Here is a 26,563-nt window from a genome sequence, read left to right on the forward strand (position 1 = left end):
ACACGTAACTCTCACTCCCAGACTTCAATAAGCCTAACTTACGTGGATACTTCACTGAATTAGAAGAGAATACCTACCCATGACTTTATAATTTCATAATGGAGAAGGAAGATCACCGTTAGTCAACTGTAGCTTGAGATTTAGAAAACGGAACACAAACTTAACACCATGCATTGGTTTTAGAGGTAAATTTTAAAGTGGAGCTTGGAGTTGATAACACAAGGCTACATTATGCCCACATCTCCATCCACGTGTGAGCTTCCTACTCATTATTAGCAAGTATGCGCCTTGACCAGCACTAGGGTCTGCTGAGTCGATGGCATTATAAAAAGCCACACTCTAGCTGGAGGCAGCATGGCCTTCAGGTCTGCTCTGCTTCTGTGTAGAGTGAGAGGCTGGACGACAAGGCACTATCGAGTCAGGCCATTCAGACAGCTGCTACCGCTACCTATCCTCCCCCATCCCTCGTAATCCCCTCTCCCCAGAAAACAGCTGACACATAGTTCCAGGCCTGTGGCCAAGAAGAGAAGAGAAAGGAAATAACGGCATTAGCAGCTACCATTTCTGCTGCACCTACTATGTGCCAGGCATTGCACTGGTGGCTTACATATGTGACCTTTTCATCTTTACAGTAACCTAGGGATGCAGTTGTTATCACTCCCACGTTATGAATGAGGAAAACACTGATGGTATTTGAGCAATATACCAAAGGTTTGGGACCATCACTGACGTTTCCAACTCCCAGAAAAAGGGCCAGCTCTGCACACAAACCCTTTCCCAACTCTAACCTCTGACATCACCACCTCTGTTGCTCTGGACTATGAGCCACCGCTGCATTTCTGAAGAGTCACCTGCATCTTTCCCTTGGGCTTCATGAAGGTCTGAGATCCCATAACACACTCACCCCTCCTTTACCCTCTTTTTCCTTCTTTTCCTGAAGTTAAAGAAAGCTCAGACAGAAGAGCTATGAAAAAGGATGAGCTGTGGTACAACTTGGGAAAAAACTGATTTTTTATCCCACAACAGTCAGTCTCTGATGTTCTTATTTTTAGAAGACACAACCTGAAAACTTCAGATTCAAAGTGTAAAGATACTGTCATTCACGTCGAAATGGTTAGGCAAAAACAAAGAAAACCCACACACAAGGAAAGCAAATTTGGCAAAATATTCATTGTTAACTACAAGTAGTAGGAATATACAAGTGTTCGCTGTATTATCCTTTCAACTTTTCTGTATACTTAACATTTTCATAATAAAAAATTAGGTTTTAATTGCTTCCCTAACTCGCTGGTTTCTAAATATACAACCAAAGCCTAAAACAGATATTTTCATTACACAGATCATCATTAACTTTTTATTTTCTAAAGTAAGGTCTTCTGCAAAGGCTCTAACTAAACCAAACTCAAATCTGCAATAACAACTTTCTTTGGCTCTAGGGGTGTTTTTCCCCTTGATGGAGAGAGAAGCCGACTGGCACTTAAACCAACAAAGGATTTTTTCCCCTAAACTGTTATTCACACAGGATGGAAGAACTTGTTTACTTTAATTTTTTGTGGGAACAGAGGACAGATGGGATTTAAAGCTTGCGGCACTGTTTATTAATAGCTGGGCTTTAATTCCCCTAGGCTGGCGTCTCAACCCCTCATCACCCAGCACTGGGCACCGTGACGCTTTCCATGTGATAGGTGCTCAAAAGATGCCTGTTGCTGACAATGGCGGTAAGTTGGAAGGAAAAAAACTGTGAATCATTCTTCCTCTGGCTGCCCAACCTCAGAGCTGGCAACTTTAGCTTCAATCAGACCAGGAGTATGACAAAGGCTAGGGTGGCTAGGGGATTAAGCTCCAAAAACGCACAGACACTTACCTCCCAGAGTTGACTCCTTTCATGTGGTCTGTGTAAATATAGATATCGGGTATAAACTTGTTGAGGATGCTCCTTGCAGAATCCACAATCCTGTTTGCCATCTGAGGTGATACGCGTACTGAATACCTGCAACCTGGAGTTAAGGGTGTCATTCTGCTTGGACTCCACAACAGAGAAAAGTCAGTCATAAAGCTAGCGAGTATTTGTAGAACTGTCATAACAAACTGGGACTTCTAATCCATTCTATTCTCCACCTGTATTTAATTACTTAACTTTGTAGTACCATAACTTAATTTTTACATTATTCTTTTTATTATTATTGTATTATTATATAATTTTTTGTATTGTTATAAAAAGCCCTCGGTGAAAAACATCTAAACAATATAGACACTTGGAAAGTATAAAATAAAAGCTGTCAACCCTGCTCTAGACTGCCTACCCATCCCTCCTCCCCTAGAAATGGTTCACCTCAATTTTGGAACAAGTAAAGGCAATTGCCCCCCTGTAGGGCATGAGCCAGGCTCCCTCTGAAGTATTCTCTGACCATCCCCACTGTTGTAACCATTGAGTCTTTCTCTTAGGAGCCTAAGGCCAGAACAGACACCACACTGGGACTGACCTGGGCCCCTGTGTGACCCAATCCACCCCCTGGTAGGCTGACAGGAAAGGCAGAAAAACATTAGTGAAAGAGCATGGTGGGGCTGTTTATAAAGATATAAACAGGTTTTTGTGTTTAACTTAAGAGCCTACTTTCAGTTACTTAAGTGTTGATGATTCTATTTATGGATGATACAGGCTCCTCACAACTGCTACCCTGTGGTCAGAATATTAGTAATTAGCACTTTTACAACAGGGCACCCTCAGAAAGGAAAGGAGAAAGATATTAGCAACTCAAATGAAAAGGCTGGTGCTTGAGAAAGTGGAAACTATTACCTAAAATTAGACTTTGTTACAGAGACTGGCTCTCCCCAATTCCACCTACCAAATAAAAAGTAAGTATGTACTAAGCACTTCCGATGTTCACTGTACGGTCAAGGGGCAGCTGCGTATGTGGGACGAGGGGCTACCAAAAACAGAGAAGTAACAACATGTGATCTTCCCACTACTCTGACCCAAACCCCATGCAGCAAGTCCAACAGGGAAAACAAGGTGTGTAGTCTGCCCAGCCTCGCCCAAGTGTTCGAAAATTCCTGTCAATAACACATTTAATTTTCATTTGAGCTGCAGAAGCAATATGCTCAGAGACTGAGCAAAGAATTTGACTGGCATCTGGCTCCCCTTTCTGACCCATCCTGAACATCCACAAAAGATCCAGCTTCCTCATGCTAGGGAGAATCTCCCAGTAACTCCGGGCCCTCCCAGATCTTGAGATTGGACCCCCTAGTCTGCTCGGTGTTCATCCCCAAACCGACACCACCACCCCCAGCTCCACCAACCAAAGTGTTCAAAGCCTTCGGCCTGATCTGCCTGCCTTCATTCTTCAACCCAGAGTTCCCCCCTCTCCTGAAATCCTCCGGGCAGCACCGACTGTGGCCTGCACTTGAACTTACCACACGTCTCCCTTCGTATACACTCATGCTGTCCTTGCTCTTCGATGAGACCGCACACTCCATAAGGAAAGGGGCTCTACTTCTGTATCCCTCACAAGTCTCTAATACACTACTTTTGTACTCAGAAATGCTCGATAAATATTTGACTTGACTCAAAGGACAAACCCGAAATGAGGAAAGAGCAAAGAGGGATTTTTCAATACACACACAGAGCCCAGTTACATCACCACCTCTTCTGTCCAGAATGTACTTTTGACCACAGGCAGCTTAGACAAACAGTCCCAGGTCTCATACCCTTTGGACCAGGAGGGTGCTATCCTTCTGAGGTCTGAAGCTGCCCACCCTGTGTGGGAAAATACAGATGTCGTTATCCTGACACATAAGCCCACAGCATTCATGTCTTCCAAAGTTCTTTCAGGTACATGATCATCTTATTTTATGCTCACGGTAACCCTGAGGCAAGGGCCACATATTCTTGGTTCCAGAGCTCACACTTAGGACAGCTGGGTCACGGAACTAAGATTCAAAATTAAACAGATCCGAATTCCCAGAGACAACCTTCTTCCCCCACCCTTCCAGGGATGTGGAAACCAGGTGGCTAACAACAGTGCTAATGAGGGCCAGTGGAAGCATATACTAGAATTCAGGCAGTGGAGTAAAGAAGGAAAGGGACTTTAAAGCCGGCTGCATCCCAGAGTCATTATGGAGCTATCTGGCTTGGTGTGGAGGCCCTACCATGATTGGCTAAGGGTTCTAGAATCAGATTATCTGTGTTAAGTGTCAGCTCCAGCAAACTGCATCATTCTGGGACTAATGTGCTATTCTTGGTGCCTCTACCTCTTCACCAGTAAGAAAAGGATAATCATAATACTCTCCTCACAGGGTCTGGAGGCTCAAATGAAGTAATGCGCGTAAAGTTCTCAGCGGTGCCTGGTGTGTGGTCGGAGCCCAGTGGATGTCAACTATTGCTTTTCCTACTGGTAGTCCAAGATTCAAATCCCAAAGCAGAGGTTCTTTCCTCTCAGGAGTAAGAGACCTCTCTGAGAATCTAATGAAAGCTATGAACACTCTCTCAAGAAACACGTGAACACATAATTTTGCAGACAATTTTGGGGGATGGTGAATGTCCTGAAGGCCATTTATGAGTACCACGCTGAGAACTCATATCCAAGAAACACAAGTTCATGGCTACAGCCCACATGGAACTCCTGCCCTTCACCCTCCCTGGTGTTACAAGTCGGAGAAAGCTAAGGGGTGTGTGTGTGTGTGTGTGTGTGTGTGTGTGTGTGTGTGTGTGTGTGTGTGTGTGTGTGTGTGTGTGTACAAAGAAAGAGACTGATTCTCTAAGTATCTTCCCTATAGTTAGAGAAAGGAAACCAGATTGTCCAACAAATTCTACCTCACGCCCCTCTTCTGCCTCTACTCTAGCTTCTTCACTTAACTCTTATGTACCCAGTCATGAGCTACTGGGACAGCATCACAAAACTAAAACACAGTGTTCCTTTCTCTCTCAGGCAGGGGGAGAATGAGAGTGGGTGGCAGTAAATAAAAGGCAACCGCACTGTCCAGTCACAGCTGCTGGCAGGAACACCAGCTCCCTCCCAATCCCTGGCCAATCAGTCAGAGAGATGCACTCTGCTGCGGTGGGTGGGCTGGGGGGTTGGGGTGGGGGTTGGAAGGGGGCAGCGGGGAGCCCAGTTAAAACCACAAACACACACCGGAGAGCGGCACTAGTTCTCCCAGCTCCCAGGGCTCCCAGCTTGAGCCCTCCTATGGGGAATACAACCTCCAAGCTCAGCCCAACCATTAACCGGCCTTGCAAGTAACAAACCACAAAACCAGCTAAAGCTTTTTCCAAAGGCAGCTTTTTTTTTCCCAGGCTCCAAAGCTGGCCAAGAAGATGATCTCAATTCAAACCCACATTCCTTTGAGGTGTTCGAGAAACAGGCAGCTTTGCAGACCAGTGGCTGGAACGTTTGGTTTGTAGACAGGGATCTGGGCAAGGGCGCTGTGTCAACTCTCCTGGGGAGTTCAGAGGAAGGCTCTAGAGTTGGGGCTGTATCGGGCAGCGTTCAGGTGTCCTACCCCCGGCCTCAAGGAAGGTGAGGGGCTTGGGACCTCACTGGCATCCTTCTGGCTCAGAGTCTACACAGGGAAGGCTCGAAGAACACGAGAGAGAAGCCGGGGAGGAACAATGTTGCCACCCCAGGTGCCCGGGGCATAACAGCTCTCTCAGCTTTTATGTAAAACACTGTACAACCCCGTTTCCTGTCGTCTTCATCAAAGGCTTCAAAACTCTCACAAGGCTTTTGCACCCAGTATAGCGAGTACAGGTGGGATCCCACTGTAACTGCCTCTGTGAAACCCATGTTGTTACCACAGGACTGTGGTAAACAAACAGAACACATGCTGGAAATCACATTTCCAAACTAGAGAGAATGGATTCCAAGCAGAGTTCACTGCCACAACGTAGCATTGAGGAAACAAATCTCAAAAGAGAAAAAACAAACCAAAATAGTCCTGAGAGTGTGTAGGAACTCCGTGTACAAGGCTATTAACCCATTAACCACAGCATTTTTGGCAACAGTGAAAAACAGAAGACACCCCAATGGCCATCAACAGGGTTTAATTTGGAATTCTTTACATAGTGAAATACAATGTTAATGAGAATGAGGTTGAGCTATAAGTAACTGACACGGGTCAAGCAGAACAGGCATATTAAAAAAAAAAAAAAAAACCCACCTACTCACATCACATTTCCATTTCTCTATAACCTGTTTCTACCGCCTCTGAATCGGAGAACTTGAGAGTTGAACATCACCTTGGGTCATCAATGGAAGTATCCATCAACCTGGGGGCTCCCCAGGACAGGAGCCATTTCTCCCCCATTCTCTCCTCATATACACAGGTCTTGACCCATAATCCATGGAAGAAGCTTTGTTATAAATTCCTCTGTTCTTGATGATGCCTACAAAGAACTTCAGGTAGCACCCCAAGTTTGATCTTTTATCTCATCAATGGCTCTCTCTGCCCACAGTATGCCCCCATGCCGTGCCCTCACCACTCACTGTTCAATCTACTCAAGGCCTCTGAAAAGTTAGTCCACTCCATACTTCTTTTCCTCCAAGAAGGACCACCCCAAAACCTCCTGAGAAATACAAAACTTGACTTTAAGCCCCTATCACCCCAAGAAGCATACATCCTGGTCCACCCCACTGTGTCAAATTCCCACCAGGAAAGCCACACCCAACCCCATCCAGCCCCCACCCCACCCCGCCTCTAACACTTGCCCTCACCCAGATCTTGTTGGCACCTAGAATTCTACCACTCTTAATATCTGAAACCCCAAAACACAGTTCCCTAAACATAATTTCTTGTTCTTCTACACAGCACACATATCTACTTCCATTAAACCTGCTAAGGATTCCAAACCCATGACCGGGTGCTTTCTCCAGGCTGGTGAGCCCCTGCTGCATTACTCAGTAAGGAGTGCACTGGCTGTCACTCCAATGCCACGCTCACCAATACGCCCTCTAACCCGTCCTTCTGCATAACCCACTCACCCTGTCAATCCACACCCAGCCCTGGATGAAAATGGCCCTCTTGCCTCCTCTACTTCTCCTTCTAGGCTGCCAACTGCTGCTGGACCCACGGCCATGCAGCTGGCACCATGATAATATTTCGCTTCAGCTGAGCCCTTATTGAAGTCCCACAGCCTTTTTCTTATCTTTAGTTACTATGTCCCTATGGGCACCCCACCCCCAATAGTGGCCCCTATGACACTGTGACGGCACATCTTTACCACCCCTGTTACATTCCCTTATCATACCCGTGCTGATCCCCTTATCCTAGAACCCACCCTAACTCAGTAAAATTGAAAACTCCTCCCACTGGCTTCCAATCATCGTCAGACTGCTCCATCCTTACCATATACCTGCCATTTTCAATCCATCCCCTCTCAAAGAATAATAAAAATAACAGCAGCCACAACTTACCAAACACTTACTTATATACCACCCCAGTGTCTTGTATCATACATCTATTACCTCATTTAACCTTCTTTACAGCCCCATACAGTAGTTGTAAGCGGGCCCAATGATAAATGTGTCAACCAAGGCTTGGGGCCAAACATCTCCACCAGTGAGTGGCAAAGCCAGTTAGAATCCACATCTGTGTGACTCTAGTACCTGTGCTTTAATCACCTTGTTACCTTGCTTTATCAGTCTCCCTCTCTCATATATAAATCTACTTTACCCAAGCTACAAAAATACTCAAATCATCACCAACCTTTTTGTTAAAAAGGAAGGGAATCTTCTCAATTCTCTTCCTCAAGTCACCACCTTATCTTTCCTTCTATTCTCTTTCTTGTCAAGGTTCTTGAAAGAGTGGCCTCTGCTCTTCACCATTTCCCTCCATCACCCTGCAACCGAGAACTGGTTATCTGGCCTCTGCCTCTACCACCCTCTGGAAAGAGCTCCCAGGGGTATCAGTGGCAGCCTACTGTGAGTCCCTCAGCTTACCCCCCAACCTAATGCTGACTCCTCTGAGCCCTTCTAAGGTGCTGACCTGGGTGGGCTTCCAAGAAGCTACATTTTCTTTTTTACCTCTTTTTAGAAAAAAACGATTTGCAATTTATTCATAAACAAAGAGTTAACATCCCTGCTAAACACAGACTTTCCCTCACCAACTTCCCTTCATCAGTCTGTACAGGAAAAGCAGAATAAATGCTTGTCTCTACCAATTTTCAAAAGAATGAGTTGATTTCCAAGTGTGATGAATAAAGGTTTATTTTTTTTAAGTATCATAATAAATTTGTGGATGTAAACTTATTTAATGTGTTTCGATCAACTGTAATTGTTCCTACTGGTGGTTGGATTGTCCCACCTTTGGCTAGTAGGAGCCTCTTCAAGTTGGCTTCTGTGTCTAGTTGACATGACTCTAGTAGCCTTTGACAGCTTCCTTGATTTCTGGGAATTTTGCTAGATATTGTCAAATTCTTAACCATAGGGGTTATACTGTCTCACCTTCCCACCAGCCTTTCAACAGAATAGGATGTCAAACTTCAGTTTTTTACCAGTCTGATTAGTGAGAGATGGTACCTCAGTGTAGTTTAAAAAAATTTTTTTTATTTTTATGTATTTTTTTAAAATGAAATATAGTTATTTGATTTCCTTATTCTCCTCTCAACTCTCTGATTTTCCCTAGTCTTCCTTCCTGGGAGCACTTACTTTGCTTTTGCTTTCAAGTCTTAGTGACCTCTCACGGTTCCACCCTCCTCCCTGCCTTCTACATGGTACCTGACTCCAAATCTTTCATTTCTAGCTCTCCTGGCCCCTCAGTTACAGTTCTACATTCCTAACTTCTAATAAGTCCTTTCTAGACTTATCCACTTACCTACCTGGGACCACCAAACCCAACATGAATAAAACTAAACTTATCTTCACCGCCACCCACACGGCCACACCCCACTCCAAACATTTGTAGCTTCTATCTGAACAAAATATGTCTATTCAGGTGCATAAGTGAGAAACATCAAAGTCACACTCAAGGATTCCCTGTTCCTCTAGCACAGACCCAGGTGATCGCTGCATCCTATCCATCCTGCCTCTAGGACCTCCATAAACTAGCAGCCCTCACCTGTCCCCCAGCCCCTACCCTCACCGGCTCTCTTTAGGGCATGATAATTCCCCACTATCTTTGCCTCTAAGTGATCGCCATCAGGTGATTAGATGGTTTTTTGTTTGTTTTTTTGTTTTTTTTAACTTGCACCTACCAAAATTTCTACAACGAGCCAAAAATAGCCAAAAGTTCTTTCGGTACCACCAGAGTTATCTGCTTGATGTGCAAATTCTCTCTCCAAAAGAAAATTACTGACTCTGAATGAAGGTCGACTCCTCGGCACAGCCTCCCACCTTTACAGGCTCCTGCCCCAACTTTTTGTCCCATCTTCTACTACCAAACACCCTTGACCGACCTGCATTCAGGCCACACCACGTTGCCTGCCACTCCCCAGAACCAATGTGCACTGCTCCCTCCACACAGGCCCACATTTCTGCCTGAAGAACTCCACCTTCTTTGCCCCATTTTACAAGCCTTTATTCTTCAAGGCTCAGTCCAAATGCCCTGTCCTCTCTATAGGAAAAAGCAGAGGTTAAAAGCCTGGGCTTTTAACAGGGACAGGGTTCAAATCCCAGCTCTACCATTACTAGCAATGTGACGTGGGAGCAAATTCCTTTTGAAGCCTCAGTTTCCCCATCTACAAAACAGGATGTAAGAGAAGTCAAACTCACTTTGAGGCTTAAGAATAAAGTATATAAAATATAAATGTATTAAACTCCACAATCAAAAGACATAGAGTGGCTGAATGGATAAAACAAGACCCAACTACATGCTGTCCACAAGAGACTCACTTTTGATATAAGGACATAAATAGGCTGAAAGTGAAGGCACAGAAAAAGATATTCCATGCAAATGGTAACCAAAGAAGAGCAAGGGTGACTATAGTTATATCAAACAAAATAGACTTTAAGCCAAAAAAGACTTCAAAGTCACTAGAGACAAAGGTTATTATATAACAGTAAAAGGGTCAATTGAACCAGAAGATATAACAGTTATATAAATACATGCACTCAACATCAGACCACCTAAATATATAAAGCAAACATCCACAAATCTGAATGGAGAAATAGACAGCAATGCAATAATAATAAGAGACTTCAGTACCCCACTTTCAATAATGGATAGAACAACCAGAAAGAAAATCAGTAAGGAAACAGCAGACTTGAACACTATAAACCAAAGAGAACCAACAGACATATACAGAACATCCAGCCACCAGTAGCAGAATACACATTCTTCTCAAGCACATGTGGAACATTCTCCAGGATCACATGGTAGGTCATAGAACAAAGTCTCAATAAACTTAAGAAGGGTGAAATCACCACAAGTATCTTTTCTAACCACAATGGAATGAAACTAGATATCAATAACAGCAAGAAAATGGGAAAATTCAAATACATGAAAATTAGAAACATGCTTCTGAACAAATATTGGGTCAAAGAAATCAAAAAGGGAAATTAGAACATATCTTGAGACAAATGAAAACAGAACAAACCAAAATTTATGAAATGCAACAAAAGGAATACTAAGAAGGAATTTTATAATGATAAGTGCTTACATTCTTTCTACAAAAGAAGAAAGATCTCAAATAAACAGCCTAACTTTACACTAGAAAAAGAAGAAACCACATTCAAAGTTAGCAGAAGATCAGAGTAGATATAAATAAAACAGAAAAACGATAGGAAAAAAATCAACAAAACAGCTGATTTTTTGAAAAGATAAACAAAACTGACAAATCTTTAGCTAGACTAAGAGAAGACTCAAATAAGTAAAATCAGAAATGAAAGGAAACATTACAACTGATGCCACAGAAATTGAAAAAGATCACAAGGGACTATTATGAATGATTACATGCCAACAAATTGGACAACCTAGAAGAAATGAATAAACCTAATACCTATCAAGTCTGAATCAAGAACACAGAGCCTGAACAGACCAATTACATGTAAGGAGACTAAATCAGTAATCAAAAACTTCCCAACAAAGAAAAGCCCAGAACCAGATGGCTTCAGCAGATGAATCCACTGGTGAATTCTGCCAAACATTTAAAGAAGAATTAACATCAATCCTTCAACTTCTAAAAAATCAAACAGGAAAAACTTCCAAACTCATTTTGCAAAACCAGCATCACCAAAGCCAGACAAAGACAATACAAGAACAGAAAACTATAGGCCAACATCTCTGATGAACATGGATGCAAAAAACCTCAACAAATATTATCAAACTGAATTCAACAGCACATTAAAAGGATCATACAACATGATAGACTGGCACTTATCCCTGGGATGCAAGAATGGTTCAACAAATGCAAATCAATCAATGTGATACACCACATTAACAGAATGAAGGATAAGAATTACATCATTGTCTCAATAGTTGCAGAAAAAGCATTTGACAAAATTTAACATTCTTTCATGATAAAAACTCTCAACAGGGGCTTCCCTGGTGGCGCAGTGGTTGAGGGTCCACCTGCCGATGCAGGGGACGCGGGTTCGTGCCCCGGTCCGGGAGGATCCCACATGCCGCGGAGCAGCTGGGCGCGTGAGCCATGGTGCTGGGCCTGCGCGTCTGGAGCCTGTGCTCCGCAACGGGAGAGGCCACAGCAGTGAGAGGCCTGCATACCGCAAAAAAAAAAAAAAAAAAAAAAACTCTCAACAAATTAAGCATGGAAGAAACTTACCTCAACACAATAAAGACCATATATGAAAAGCCCAAAGCTAACATCATCTTTAATGGTGAAAAACTGAAACTTTTTCCTATAAGATTTAGAACAAAGCAAGGATTCCCACTCTTGCCACTCCTACTCAACATAGTACTAGAAGTCCTAGCCAGAGTAATTTGGCAAGAAAAAGAAAGAAAAGGCATCCGAACTGGAAAGGAAAAAGTAAAATTATTTGTTTGCAGATGACATTATCTTATATGTAGAAACCCTAAAGAATGGATCAAAAAAAAAAAAGAAAAATTATTAGAACTAATAAATGAATTCAATAAAGTTGCAGGATACAAAATCAACATACAAAAATCAGTTGCATTTCTACACACTAATAACAAACTACCTGCAAAGACAATCAGGGAAACAATCCTATTTACAATAGCATTAAAAAGAACCTAGGGCTTCCCTGGTGGCACACTGGTTGAGAGTCCGCCTGCCAACGCAGGGGACGCGGGTTCGTGCCCCGGTCCGGGAAGATCCCATATGCCACGGAGCGGCTGGGCCTGTGAGCCATGGCCGCTAAGCCTGAGCGTCCGGAGCCTGTGCTCCGCAACGGGAGAGTCCACAACAGTGAGAAGCCCGCGTATTGCAACAAAAATAAATAAATAAATAAATAAATAAATGTGCTGTGTCCCTTAAAAAAAAAAAAAAAGAACCTAAACACTTAGGAATAAACTTCACCAAGGAAGCTAAAGACTTATACACTGAAAACTATAAAACACTGATGAAAGACATTTTAAGACTTTTTAAATGGAAAGACAGTCCATGTTCATGGGTTGGAAGAATTATTGTTAAAATGTCCATATTTTCCAAAGCAATCTGCAGATTCAATGCAATCCCTATCAAAATCCCAATGTTCTTTTTAATAAAAATAGAAAAAAAAATCCTAAAATTTACAAGAAACCAAAAAGGACTCCAAATAGCCAAAGCAATTTTGAGCAAGAAGAATAAAGCTGGAGGCATCACAGGTCCTGATTTCAAAATATATTACAAAGCTACAAAAATCAAAACAGCATGTCATTGGCATAAAAACAGACATATAGACAAATAGAACAGAACAGAGAGCCCAGAAATAAACCTACGCATATCTGGTCACCTGATATTCAACTAGGATGACAAGAATACACAATGGGGAAAGGATATTCTCTTCAATAAACAGTGTAGGGAAAACTGGATACCTACATGCAAAAGAATGAAACTGGACTCATCTTACACCACATACAAAGATGGACTCAAAATGGACTAAAGACAAACATAAGACTTGAAACTGTAAAACTAGAAGAAAACATAGTGGGGAAGATTTTTAGCTTTGGCAATGATTTCTTGAATACCAAAACACAGGCAAAAGAAACAACAAAGTGAAAAGGCAACCTATGTAATGAGAGAAAATGTCTGAAATTCATATATATGATTAATACCCAAATATAAGACACTCATACAACTTAGTAGCAAAATAAACAAACAACCCAATTTAAAAATGGGCAAAAGATCTGAATAGACATTTCTCCCAAAAAGACATACAAATGGCCAACAGGAACATGGAAAGGTACTCAACAATCACTAATCACCAGGGAACTACAAATCAAAACCATACTGAGATATCACCTCACCCCATTAGGACGGCTATTATCAAAAAATAAATAAATAAATAACAGGTGTTGGTGAGAAAAGGGAATCCTTGTATACTGTTAGTGGGAATATAGGTTAGTGTAGCCACTATGGAAAACAGTATGGCGATTCCTTGAGAAATTAAAAATAGAACTAACCATTTGATCCAGCAATCCCACTTCTGGATGTATATCTAAAGGAATTGAAATCAGGATCTCAAAGAAATATACACACATTTCTATACCCTTTTCAGCATTATTCACAATAGCCAAGGCATGAAGGCAACCTACATGTCCATTGTTAAGTGCTTAAGAGTAAGCACTTAATAAATGGCAGATGTTATTCATTATTATTCATTCCTCCCACATCTTCCAGACAAATTTGCTACTCTTTACTCTTAGCTTCCCCAACCCACTGCACATCATCTATATCACTTTACACATTATAGCAGAATTATGTGTTTGTATATTTGTTTCCTTCACCCGACGATGAGCTCTTCTGAGGGAGGAACTGCGACGCACTGGTGGCCCCCAAATCGAAGCCCTCAGGATAGTGTCACATACACTGGAGCTGTTTGCTTAAGTGTCAACTGAAAAAATAAATGAATCAATCAGTCAATCTAGTTATGGTGAGGCAGGTAATAAAATATCCTATCTCAGCCAATAATTATAAATTAATTATTAAGACTTTTCCAAGATTGTTGTCTAAAATGTAAATAACCCTGGGAAGAAGTAAATTGTTATGAGTTACTCTTATCTTAGGGAGGCAAGGAAAAAATAAGAAATCTGAAGCAAATGCAAAGGATACGCCATTCCTCTGATACGTTTGATCTTTCCTGGATCTGTGAGCTGAATGGGCTTCAGGACCTTCCTTACAGGACATGAGAAAAACACTTCGCCTCCTCCTCCAGGGAGCATTCCCCGTCGCACAATCTGCACCAAGTGAGAAAGAAGAGGTGAGGGTTCAGTAGAGTGGATGGCACCCAACCTGGCTGGTTTACACCAAGAATGAAAACCACCATTAGAAAGCAGCAAGCTCTTTCATACACAACTTGTCAATCCCTTCAAGATGAATAGCACCTGATGTTAGCTCCACGGGGGCATGTGCTAAGCAAGGACACCGTGTGGTATGTCGGAAAGAGCAGTGGACACAGAGCCTGCATGGCCCAGTCAAAGCCAGACAGGTCACTTCACCACCAGAACCTGTTTGTTCAACCTTAAAATGAGGGACTGGCCTAGTTCATCAGCTTATCCCACTTCTTAACCATCAGGAACCCTTTTCTCCTTCTCTGGAATTAACTGATCTATCAAAACTCTATATTATTAAATAAAAATGAAGTCATTTTCCTTGTTTAAAAACATCATTTTAAAAAATAGAGATGCTAAACAGCTTAAGATATCCAGTGTTATCACATTGGATTGATGTAATTCCCTTAAATAGCAAACAAACAGATGCTTAAATTACTTCGACTAAGTTTTGAAAGTAACGTACTAAAAATTCTCAGGAACATTCACGTTGGGAGGCTCCGGACACAAATTAAGATAAATGATCTAGATCAGAGAGGCAGCATGGTCAGAATCCTGGCTCTACTACTTATTAGCTGAGTTGTTATGAGCCAAGGAGTTAATACATGTAGAATGCTTACAACATCGCCTACCATGAAGTAAGTGCAGTATAACTGCTGGCTACTCCTGTCATTACTAAAGGGTCCCTTTCAGCTCAAAGTCTGCAATGTTTGGTTCATGAATCCTGTGGGACTTCTAATAAATGGCGACTGCAAATGTGCCACACACACGTGAGGCATATAGCTCTTCCAATGAATTGGTAAGAAAATCTTTCACATTGATATATACCACTAACAATTGTACATTCTTACCTTTAACTCAAACGATTCACCATCAATCCCAAACTGTTTCAATAGAGGGAGCGCTGTTGCCTTAAGAACATCAACCTGTAGAATTATTTCAGAAAAAAAAAAAGCTTAGTTAAACCTTGAGAGATGGAAAGAAGAAAGAGCCCGCGAAGCAGGGGAAGGCTTAGCCTCCAGGTAGATGAAGCAGTCTAGTAAAGAGAAAAGAGGCTGGCTTACAACTGAGGGTGTGGGCCGGCTCTGCTCCTGAGTATAGACTGTGACTTTATGAGCCACTGGCTCCTGTGGGCCCCTTTTCCACATTTACAATATCATACACCTACCTTATGAGTCATCATGAGCATCACGTGCATCAGGCAAAAAGCACCAAGAAACTGCTGGGCTCATACAGAAAACAGAGACCTGTGCTCAGTCTTAATAGGTATAAACACTATGCAAGAAAATCACCTGTTTTAGTATTCTTTTTCCAACATGACTGTTTAATGTTTAGAGCTGGTGGCACTCGAGACTAAAGCAAATCAAATGAACTATTCAACCTAAGAGTCCTACCTAAGAATCCTGCTGACACCCACCACAAAGGTATTTAAAGGTGGTGATTCTACAAGGCAGTGAGGGCCTCGGGGGAAGGACAGCCTCAAACTGCAAGAAGCAACACAAACCCCAAAGTGCAACGACAGCATCCACAGTTGATGACAAGACAGTGCCAAGTGTAACTGTTACCTCTTCCTCAATCAAAACCCCTTCTTGTTCATTTGTGGATTGCTCATAGAGGATAAGGTGACATTCAAATCAATGGCAATGTGCGAAAGAACAGCAATCCCTTGCTTGTTCCCAATGGAACAAGAGATGTTTCTCGGCCCTGCGGGGGCTGACTCTATAGCAGGAGGCGCTGAGGGCACAAGCGGCCCAAGCAGAGGCTGCAGGGAAAAGCCCTGATCCTGGCCCAGGCTCTGTCTCCAGTTAGCTGCGTGGCCTCAAACAAGAAAATCTCAACTGTCTAAATTTCCTTGTCTCTAAGGTAAGGAGCTCAGCCTGCTTGTCTCCGAGTTGCTACCAACTCTAACATGCTAAGGGTCAATAGAACGATACTCCAGCAAGGCTTTACAGCAGAGAATGCGCCCCAGCTAAATATTCTCATATCAGAAAATTAACCAGAGGTAGCAATGACCTATGAAGCCTAGGAACATGTTCAGCATGGATGAGGTGGGGCAGAAGCAGTTACTGGGAAAATTCATTAAAGATGAGCTGAGCTCATTTCAATTAAATATTAAAGCTACACACACCCACAAACTTAAAATACGCATTTGGGATTGCCAGAACCAAGATGAATCAGTCTAGGCTAGTGTTAAGGGCAGCTGGGGAGAAGGCCAAGCCAGATTCTGGAAAACGTGAGGGCTGCAAGAATGCAGGGCACTCTTGCCCACATGACTCCTGGAACTAGGCAGCCTCCAGCTCTCTTGGGGAAGAGAAGCGCAAGAGGACAGAATATCCCTTCAGGTCATCCTACTTACACCTGGAGCCATAAAGGATGAGGTCAAATTGACTCTGAGGGTCAGCCAGGAGCCCAAGTGTAACTCCAGATGTGGTCCTGTCTCCTAAGTCACTCTCCATCTGACGTGGAAGGCAGGCAACTCGGTTCAGTGTGACAATGGCTGGAAAAGCAGTTGTGGGCTGAAGCCCCACTCTGCCTCTTACCAGCTCTGAGACCTGGACATTACCTCCCCAAGGCCTTGGCTTCCTGCTGTATAAAGAGGGGCTGGACTGGACAAGTTCCACAGCCTCCCCTGGCTCCACACACTGGTTCTAGCAGGGCGAGGGTGGTCTGTAGGTTTTGCTTAACGGAAACTGGGCTGTGCTCAGAGAGGAAAGGCAGAAGTCTGACCCAAGTAGAAGCTCAGGGCAAAGATGTCACCCTTACAGTCCAGTCAGTCAATCAACAGGTAGAAATATGATCAGGCCGCACCAAATAGAAAAAGGGAAGCAACCTGCTCTTCAGTTCCCTGTCTGAAACAGTGATAAGAACACCCACCTCCCCTCACAAATCAAATAAATATGGATACAGACGTAAGTACACCTAGAACAGTGCCCAGCACACAGTAGACTTCTTGACCCTTTCAGGACAGTACTAAAAAAGAATGGACTCTTCACACACCAATTGGCCAGCTGTTGGCACCAGTAAATATCTACTGAGGGCTCTAATATCAAATCACCGAGATTCAAAGGAGACCTCCTAGAAGTTTTCTTCTCAAAATTTCTCCCCATTTCCTATCTTTTTGCCTCCAAGGAAAAATGTCCCTACCCCTTTATACAGCACATCCCATCGCTGCCGCTTTCAACTCTCATCCTTGTTGGATGTCTGCAGAGCTACCCTTATTAAATTCCCCTACCCTTTTTTTTTTTTTTTTTTTGCGGTACGCGGGCCTCTCACTGTTGTGGCCTCTCCCGTTGCGGAGCACAGGCTCCGGATGCGCAGGCTCAGCGGCCATGGCTCATGGGCCCAGCCGCTCCGCGGCACGTGGGATCTTCCCAGACCGGGGCACGAACCCGTGTCCCCTGCATCGGCAGGCGGACTCTCAACCACTGCGCCACCAGGGAAGCCCCCCCACCCTTTTTATTTCAACTCTTTCCTTCTCCATTACACCTTCGCCTCAGCCTACAAACAAGTTCAAGTTTTGTTCGTTTAAAAATTCCCAACCTCAGCTCTTAAGGAATCATCCTATCTAACTTCTGGAAGAATCTCCTAACCTTCCATGGTTCTATTTCCTACTCATTCTGAACCTGTGCCTGCCCTTGCATTCCAATGGCACTGCTCTCTCAAAGGTCAATAAAACTTCTCACTGCTGAATCTCCCTGCCCAATTCCAACTCAAATCCTGCAAAGATTGACTCTTGGATCATCCCTGGCTTCTCAGAATTCAACTCCTGCTTGGCTTCTCCAAATACTTCTATCTCCACAGTCACTGTCTGCAGCTCCTCTTCCCCCAACTGACACCTTACACACTCATTCATCTTCTTTATTATTCTCAGTTCCTGGAACCATGGGGCCAAAATTCTACTGCCCACAGAGGCCAAAAAGGGAAGTTAAATGAATGATGAGGTCAGCTAAGACCTGTATCCAGCTGAAGATCTCATGCCTCATCCAAAGAGGGCAGGTGCTCCTCAGCTCCAACAGATGGCTGTCGTGGAGAAATAGCCATCCAGCGCTGCCACACCAACCTACTACCATGTAAACTCTGGGGTTTCAAACATGAACAACCAATTCAGATACACACACCACCACCACTACCAGCACACTGTACAGGCCAAAGGAAAAACACGTGTCAGATTAACTGAGCCAAAAAGCCGCCAGTGTTCAGCCTCGGCACTGGTCAATCTCGGTCTCCTAGGGAGTGAAATGTCAGTAGGTAAGATCCTGATGACCTATCTCTGAGGCTCCAGACAATAATTTCCAACTTTCAACTGGACATCCCCTAGGGATGTCCCACCAATATCTCAGGAAACAGGACTAAAATCAAACACATCATCCATCACCCCACCACAATTTTCCTCTTTCTGATCACTATCCTTCAAGTCAACCAGGACAGAAATCATGGAGTTATTTATGATCCCTTCCTCCTATCCCATCTCCAATTAGTTATATAGTTATGAAGTCCCTCCCTCCACACTGCCCTTCATATCTGTCCCTACCCTTCCACTTTCTTCTGCATAATGTTCAAATTAGTTGACACCTCTGCAATTCATCCTTCTCTCAACCTCCATAGTTATCTTCCTAAAACCATGACTGACTCTGGGGCTTCCCTTCCTCCAGAAAGCCCTCCCTAGCCCTCAGCACTTTGCTTGTGCTTCTACCAGAGCCCAGAGGTATTCAGCCTTGTAGCCTCCCTAGCTGTGTTCACAGCTGTCCACCCCATGAGACCACGTTCCCTACGGGCAGAACTCATCATATTCATCCTTGTGTGCAGACAGTAGATGTGGACATAAACTGATGGGGGAACCACACATTAAAGAGAAAGTTCAAAATGAAGAAGCCACAGGTTGAAGAAGTTACTCTTTATCCGGGATTAGATGTATTTATTTTATCCTGGGCTGGAGCCAGGTACTAACCAAGGTCATTTTAGTCATGCAGCTAGCAAAAGCAGAAAGTCCTGTGGCATGTGAAAACAAACAAACAAAAAAACATTTTTAATACTCTGCAAAAAAAAGAATTAAGTACCCTTTCTAGGGAATTCATCAATTAATCTTTGTCACTGTTAATATGTAAATTTTAATACTGCCAGTGATAAAAGCTTTTAAGATCACTGGCAATTACAGAAAGAGAACAAAACTGGGACACACAGTGCCAGCGTCTCCTGTCTGCTTCAGGGCCTTTTCCCAACATTCAAGGCACCTTCCCCTTCCCATCCCAATTGGAAATGGTAGAGATCTCCTCTCATACTTTTAACTGAAGGACCCATTTCCTAGAATCTTCTGGAAAAAAGCAATCATTTGAAATTACTTTAAAATTCTAAACAGTTTATGCAACATTCCTATACAGCTAAGAATTTCAGATCTTGCACTGTACTCAGGATCCTGAGAAGAGTTTATGCACCTGAATTCAAGAATTGGGGAATAATTCTCTTAATGCCTAAGAACATATTAACTGTGTTTATACCCTAGTTAGTGCCCTGGTAAATACCAGCAGTCCCCACTTTGGGGCTAACTGCACCACCTAATTGGACTTCCCTGGTTAGGGAAGCCACACACTTTACATTCTGCCTCAGAAGCCACCCCTTCAGTGGTTTTGGTCCAATGTCTGCAGAGGTGAAGATAAGCATCCTCAGTGGGAACTTCACATCACGGCCCTCAGCTTGAAGACAGCTTCTCTGAACAGCAGAGCAGCCGAAGGGAGGGATCGTTGCCCCACTACGAGAGGCCTAAGGCAGGCCTGCTCTAATCAGTCAATCTCCCTCACCTTCTGCTTCACCCTCCCACACACATACAAAACAAACCCATCCCAGACTGGCATTAAGACAGCTGTGGTAGCCACAATGACTACTCTATCTGTATATTAAGCTATCCTCCCTACACAGGCAGGAAAATTAGCACGCTTAATAAGAAGTGTGCTGGTGCCCCAAAACTAGCAATGCTCATATAGACCTTCCCTGCCCTCGTGCCCTTTTTCTACACCTGCGGACTCTTCTCAGGAGAAGGAAGTCCTAAAGCGTATGGCTGAAGCCTGAGTCCAGATCATGCTGCAGCAATGCCAAGGAGATGTTATTCTCGGCCTAAAATGTTGGTCTGCTGCCTTCCAACCTCAACCATCATACGACCTTTTGAAAATTCCACTCATGCACTTCAGCCAACAGAGTCATATTTCATGTCAACCACGATGAGACGGCAAGCATCTGTTCTGAAGGTTCTTAGACGTGACAACGAAAGGCACCTTGACGAACATTAACCATCGTGACTGAATGTGGTGATTATGAGTCTGGGCTCATCTCCCTCCTGGAGTGATCAACCTCTAAATTTCTAGGTAAATAACAAAACAAACACTCTCTACAATACGCCTGTGTGTTATCAGGAACTGGTTTCTCAAATGTTGGGTTGTGACAAGAGACAAATAAAACTCACATCTTGGTATGGCCTCATTACTCACCGAAGGGTCCACCTGGTCATTGGTCACTCCTCGCAGAACTATTCTCAGCGGGTGCTTCATAAATGGAGCCAGGCAGAGAAGACTTTCCAGATAATACCCAATGCTGCGAAGGATGCTGCAGTCATGTTCCACAGACCCACCATACAAGAGGCCAGGCTGATAATATAAGGTGGTTCCTTACACCGGAGAAAAGAAAGTCAGCAGGAAAAAAAAACTTAGTGTCACAAAGGCAACGAAGGCAGTAAGTCCCAAGGGGAAAGTCTGGCAAGGGCATCCAAGAGAGTTCAAAATGCCATTCCTAAGAGTCCACATACTTCACTCCAAAAGCTGACTCATTACTGTCAAGCCCCTGTAACAATAATAAACTGTGAGTGTAATTTAATAAACAGTAATAAATTAAACCCCTCCCTGAGCCATCTGAACTGCCAAAGCTGTGGCAGGGCACAGAGGAGATATCCTAACAGGCACCCTAGTCTCCCAACAGCACACTCTCAGACTGTGCTGATGTGGGGTTTACACGTGATGTTCTGAAATCATCATGCCGGCAATCAGCTGCTTCTAGGCCCGGGAAATGAAATTCCCCATATACCACACTCACCAAACAAGGTACCTAGAGAAGGCAAGTACTTTATGGCACTTACTTCCATTAATAGTAGCTATTTTAATTTAATAGTAACAAATGGAAATGGCTAAAATTATTGAACAGCTTTAGTGGAAACTCTTTGTTATCTTTATTTATTCTTTCAAATATTCACATCATCTAAAAAGTTTCTTACTAGGTTTACATATTAGAGGAAGAACCAAATAAAATAGATGATTCAGGGAGTATGAATAAGTGAACACAGTATTTTTGATGCTAATAATCTTTGGCCAATGTCTTCTGGCACAATTTACCAATAAAGAAATTTAACATTAGAGGAAGAACTATGTTTAGTCACCAAAAGAAAAGCAGCTCTGGGCTTCCCTGGTGGCGCAGTGGTTAAGAATCTGCCTACCAATGCAGGGGACACGGGTTCAAGCCCTGGTCCTGGTCCTGGTCCCACATGCCGCGAAGCAACTAAGCCCGTGTGCCACATCTACTGAGCCTGCACTCTAGAGCCCACGAGCCACAACTACTGAGCCCGTGTGCCACAACCACTGAAGCCCGTGCATCTAGAGCCCATGCTCCGCAGCAAGAGAAGCCGCTGCAATGAGAAGCCCACACACCACAACGAAGAGCAGCCCCTGCTCACTGCAACTAGAGAAAGCCCACGTGCAGCAGCAAAGACTCAACACAGTCAAAAATAAATAAAATAAATAAATTAAAAATAAATAAAAAGAACTAAAAACACATTTAAAAAAATCCCTACATTCTTTAAAAAAAAAGAAAAGAAAAGCAGCTCTTAGGAGTTTCATAAAATAAATATAGGTTTTACTATATTAAAAACCAAAATCCCAACCATCACGATCAGAATCATATTCTGATCAAAGTGGGAAAAACTCTACATCGGTTATTCTAAATACTATTAAAGTCACAAAACAATCTTTCTTTTAGGTCAAAAATCTCTCCTCCCTCCCCCCAGAAAAGACTCTATAACCACTGAACTCTGCAAATCTGTTACGCCTGCAAATTAACCAAATGATAAACTGACCAGATCATCAGAATGAAGGCTTCCCGGGGTGGGGGGAGTGGGGACTGACACATGAGGTGGAAAGAAGCAGGATCATGTAAATGTCTTACTTCTCAACCTAAGTTGCAGAAATGACCAGAAAAGAATAGAACTACCTTCTCTCTGAATCACCAATAAAAATAGCTGAAAAAAATCCCCAGCAGTTTCAAAGTAAACAAGCCAAGGAAGACTAAGGGAATCATAGCTTGCAAAGGGCATCTGATGTTTTATGCCTGAAACCTGCTACAGATCAACAAGTCCCATGGCCACTTATGAAGCCAAGCTTGTCTTCTTTCTTAAGAGAGCCAACACACAGAAAAGTTCAGTTTCCTTTGTTGAATATATGAGCAAAGGCACATAGTAAATGGAGCCAAAGGATGCTTGCCATGATCGTCTAACAATGTAGATAAAAGAGTTTCTAGGGGGCTTCCCTGGTGGCGCAGTGGTTAAGAATCCGCCTGCCAATGCAGGGGACACGGGATTGAACCCTGGTCCAGGAAGATCCCACACGCTGTGGAACAACTAAGCCCATGAGCCACAACTACTGAGTCCGTGTGCCACAACTACTGAAGCCCACGCACCTAGAGCCCCTGCTCCCCAACAAGAGAAGCCACCACAATGAGAAGCCCGCACACTACAACGAAGAGTAGCCCCTGCTCGCCACAACTAAGGAAAGCCCACGTGCAGCAACGAAGACCCAATGCAGCCATAAATTAATTAATTAATTAATTAATTTTATTTTTTTAAAAAAGAGTTTCCAACAGCACAAAAACAAACAAACAAAAAAACCACTCAGACAAAAAACTAGAAACAACCTAAATGTTTATCAGTAGGGAACAGTTAAATAAGTTATCATGCTTCCATACAGTAGAATACAATATAAGGCCCACTGAAATACTGAGATGGACCTGCATGTGCCTGGCAAGAAAATTCCCTGAGACACCTGTGCTAATGAAAAAAACTGGCTGCAGAACAACATGAAGAGCATGACCCTGTTGATGGGTTTGACATACAAAAGTGCCCACGTAAGCAAATGCACATAAAGGAGACCAGGACACAGTCCCCACACTGTGACCACCGCTGCCCCTGGGAGAGAGAATGGAAGAGGAAACAGGGTGAAGGGATTTTTCACATTTTTTGCATATACTTGTATAAACTTACTTTAAAAGACAAAATAAAAAAAAAATTCAGCACATACAACTACCTCAGACAGTTTGTTGGAAGATTTTATTGTGACAACATAAGTTAAATGGACATTGAAAAGTTGTATATAAATGTTAGGTATAAAGTGTTTTTATTGTTTAAAAAGAAGAGGTGCTCGTCTGTTGATCTGAAATTTTCACTCTTCTAACTTACTTAAATCAAGTGTATTCTCCTTAAATTGGCAGATTTCACATACCATCTCCAGACAATTGTATCACAGATAGGAAACTGGGTCTTTCCATCCAAATACAATATTTATACCATCAAAAAGAGTGAATAACAGAGGAATATTTAAGTATTACATGTAGGTGCTTTCAGGAATGGGAAGAAAAGGAGCTTACCTGTTTGGTTTATTTCAATTCGAGAACCATTAGTTATTTTGTCCAACAGCCTTATGAAGCTGGCTTCAAAATCTGTGGGGAGAAAAGAAAACAGATTGGCCTCACGCTAGGTCACCATTTCCAGAGCACATCCCATTCAAGTACTGCAGTGCAGGGTAGGTTACTTCCTGCATCATACCTGGGTTCTTCTCAGGACCCGGGTGGCTCACTGGCTAAGGAATCTGAAGCAGTTGAAAAGCACTGACTAGCATATATATGTTTAGTAGAACTATTAGAAACAACTCAGTTTTCATATTCTACCAAAAAATAGCAATTCTACCAGCAATCTAATGGGATATTAATTTTAGCAGAATAACACCCACCTGTCCTCCTGACCTCAGGAGTGTGTGCCAAATAAGGGAGAAAGAACAGAAAGTAGGAAAGAGTTTTAAACTCAAATTCTTACTTGCCGCAGAACACCTGACAAGGAAAATTAAATCGAGGACCACCCTTCAGTCTCAGAGGCAGTAAGAGGTTACCGTCTCTCCCATTCAACAAAGCATCCCTGGCTCCTTTCCTCTATCGTTTACTGATCTAGAAGCTATCTAATCAGTTCAGTTTTTAATTTTATTACAAAGGTGCCTGAATATACAGTATTACTGCAACCTTTTTAATGCATGAAAAAAGACTGGAAGAAAAAATACAAAGTGTTAGTTTCTCTTCATAGTAGGATTTTATAAGAATTTAGTCTTATTATTTAAATTTTAATGTGTAAATTTGCTTCAATTACTTTTATGAATAAATTGTTATCTAGAATATAAAAGCTGGTTATTCTTTACAAGGTGGGGGAGGGTAGATTTTAAATGTGAAATATGGGAAGAGGTAGAGTGAAGACTCAGGATTAAACATCCTCTGTCCTCCTCGGTAGATTTTACACACACACACACACACACACACACACACACACACACACACACACACACACACACACACACACACACACACAGGCTTTAGCTTCAACCTCCCTCCCATGAACGGGGACAAGGAAGACCAAGTCTTCTGCACTGAAGGCATGGTGACTGCCTGACGCTTTCAGGCAGTTCCTACTCCTACAATAGACTAGCAGAGTTTGAGAGCACAGACCTTAGAAGTCACCTAAACTGATCCCAAAGGGTGAAGCAGATCGACTAAGCAATTCCCATCTACCTGCTCTGTTACTTAACACTGTCCCATAACTCCTGTCATAGCAGATTCTGCAATCTGTACAAAGAGCACTGGGCCAGAAGTCAGAGAAACTCCCTTAAGTCCTGAAACAAGGCATAATGGCTAATAACAGCAGCTGTGTATTAATGCTTACCTATGTAATCCTTATAACCAGTAAGCAGGAAGTGTTTCCCATTTTACAGAAGGCTGAGGCCCAAGAATGCCCTCTAGCTTGCCCTGGTTAAACAACTGGCAAGTGGCAGAGCCAGGATTTGAACCCAAGCCTGCCCTTCTCCAAAGTCCATGCTCTGAACCACACCATAACTCAGTTTAATCCCTCAGAGTCAACCTCTTCCTCTAGAAAATTATGGTACCTTTCAACTGTAGGCAATGATTTAACTGAAGGACCCTGCAGATGATTTAATAAGTTCCCAGTCTACATTTATTTTTAATGAAATTAGAACAGAATAAACAATATCAGAGTTACATAGTAAGGGTGCTGTTTATGAAATTTTAGTCTCAGTTTTACATATACTTGTATGTGTATTAGGTTGTGGTATAAGTAGCAACACAAAAGTTCAAAAGTAACTCAACTACAAAATCGAACTAGAAATGCTTTCTATGGTCTTTTTATATAGAATATTCTACGTTTTTAAAAAGTAGGCATGATCTATATAACACAACGCCACTTTCTACTTATGTTTACAGAAAATGCAAGGTATTCTGCACAAAAAAGGAAAACCCTTGATTTGCTCAAGCTTTCACAGTGCCTAAATGGGAGACAGGAGCAAGCATTTATGAATAAAGCTGAAGATTATCAACTCCATAGCTTTTACAGATTAGGAAAGAAAAGAAAACAAAATTACTTTAGAAGTAGTTTTTTTGGGCTGTTTTTTTTTTTCTTTTTGTAATCCACAGGGGCTCTTGAGCATGAACACAATTAAAAATGCCCAGCAGAGGAACATGAGTAGGAAGAGAATGGGCACCTAAACAGATCTCCAGGCAGGACCATCCCCTGGTCACAGTAAACAGGTTCTTCAGAAGCAGTACTTCAAAGAACCAACACAGAGCTAGTTCCAGAATCCTGGTAACAGTGAAGATATAGCTGCATCACCTGGTATGAAAAAGATCTCAAGTTCACCTAATAATAGTCAGACTGAAGTGTCTAACTTCATTAAGACAAGATGTATAGGATTCCTTGCCCCTTCACTTCTTCAAGACTGCTCCTAAGAGTACAGAACGTCAGATATCTAACAACATTAGGGAGAAAAATCCCCAAAATAAGCACAGGCACAATTTTACTGGATGGTTTAGGAATACATAATTAGGT

The 26,563-nt window shown here is 42.7% G+C and overlaps 1 protein-coding gene across 4 annotated transcripts in view; it reads right to left on the reverse strand.

The window, feature by feature from the left end:
• LOC101275108 (tyrosine-protein kinase JAK2) overlaps positions 1-26,563 on the reverse strand; it is a 375,537-nt gene that overhangs the window by 307,034 nt on the left and 41,940 nt on the right. For all 4 annotated transcript variants that reach the window (XM_049711311.1, XM_049711312.1, XM_049711310.1 and 1 more), the window contains 5 exons: positions 24,052-24,123; positions 20,859-21,034; positions 15,231-15,305; positions 14,162-14,286; positions 1,865-1,990 (listed from right to left, as the gene is read on the reverse strand). In XM_049711311.1, the coding sequence (XP_049567268.1) occupies positions 1,865-1,990; positions 14,162-14,286; positions 15,231-15,305; positions 20,859-20,918 (386 nt within the window). In that variant the 5' untranslated portion in view covers positions 20,919-21,034; positions 24,052-24,123. The remainder of the gene's footprint in view (positions 1-1,864; positions 1,991-14,161; positions 14,287-15,230; positions 15,306-20,858; positions 21,035-24,051; positions 24,124-26,563) is intronic.

Source organism: Orcinus orca, chromosome 6 (assembly GCF_937001465.1).
Source record: "Orcinus orca chromosome 6, mOrcOrc1.1, whole genome shotgun sequence".
Classification (NCBI taxonomy): domain Eukaryota; kingdom Metazoa; phylum Chordata; class Mammalia; order Artiodactyla; family Delphinidae; genus Orcinus; species Orcinus orca.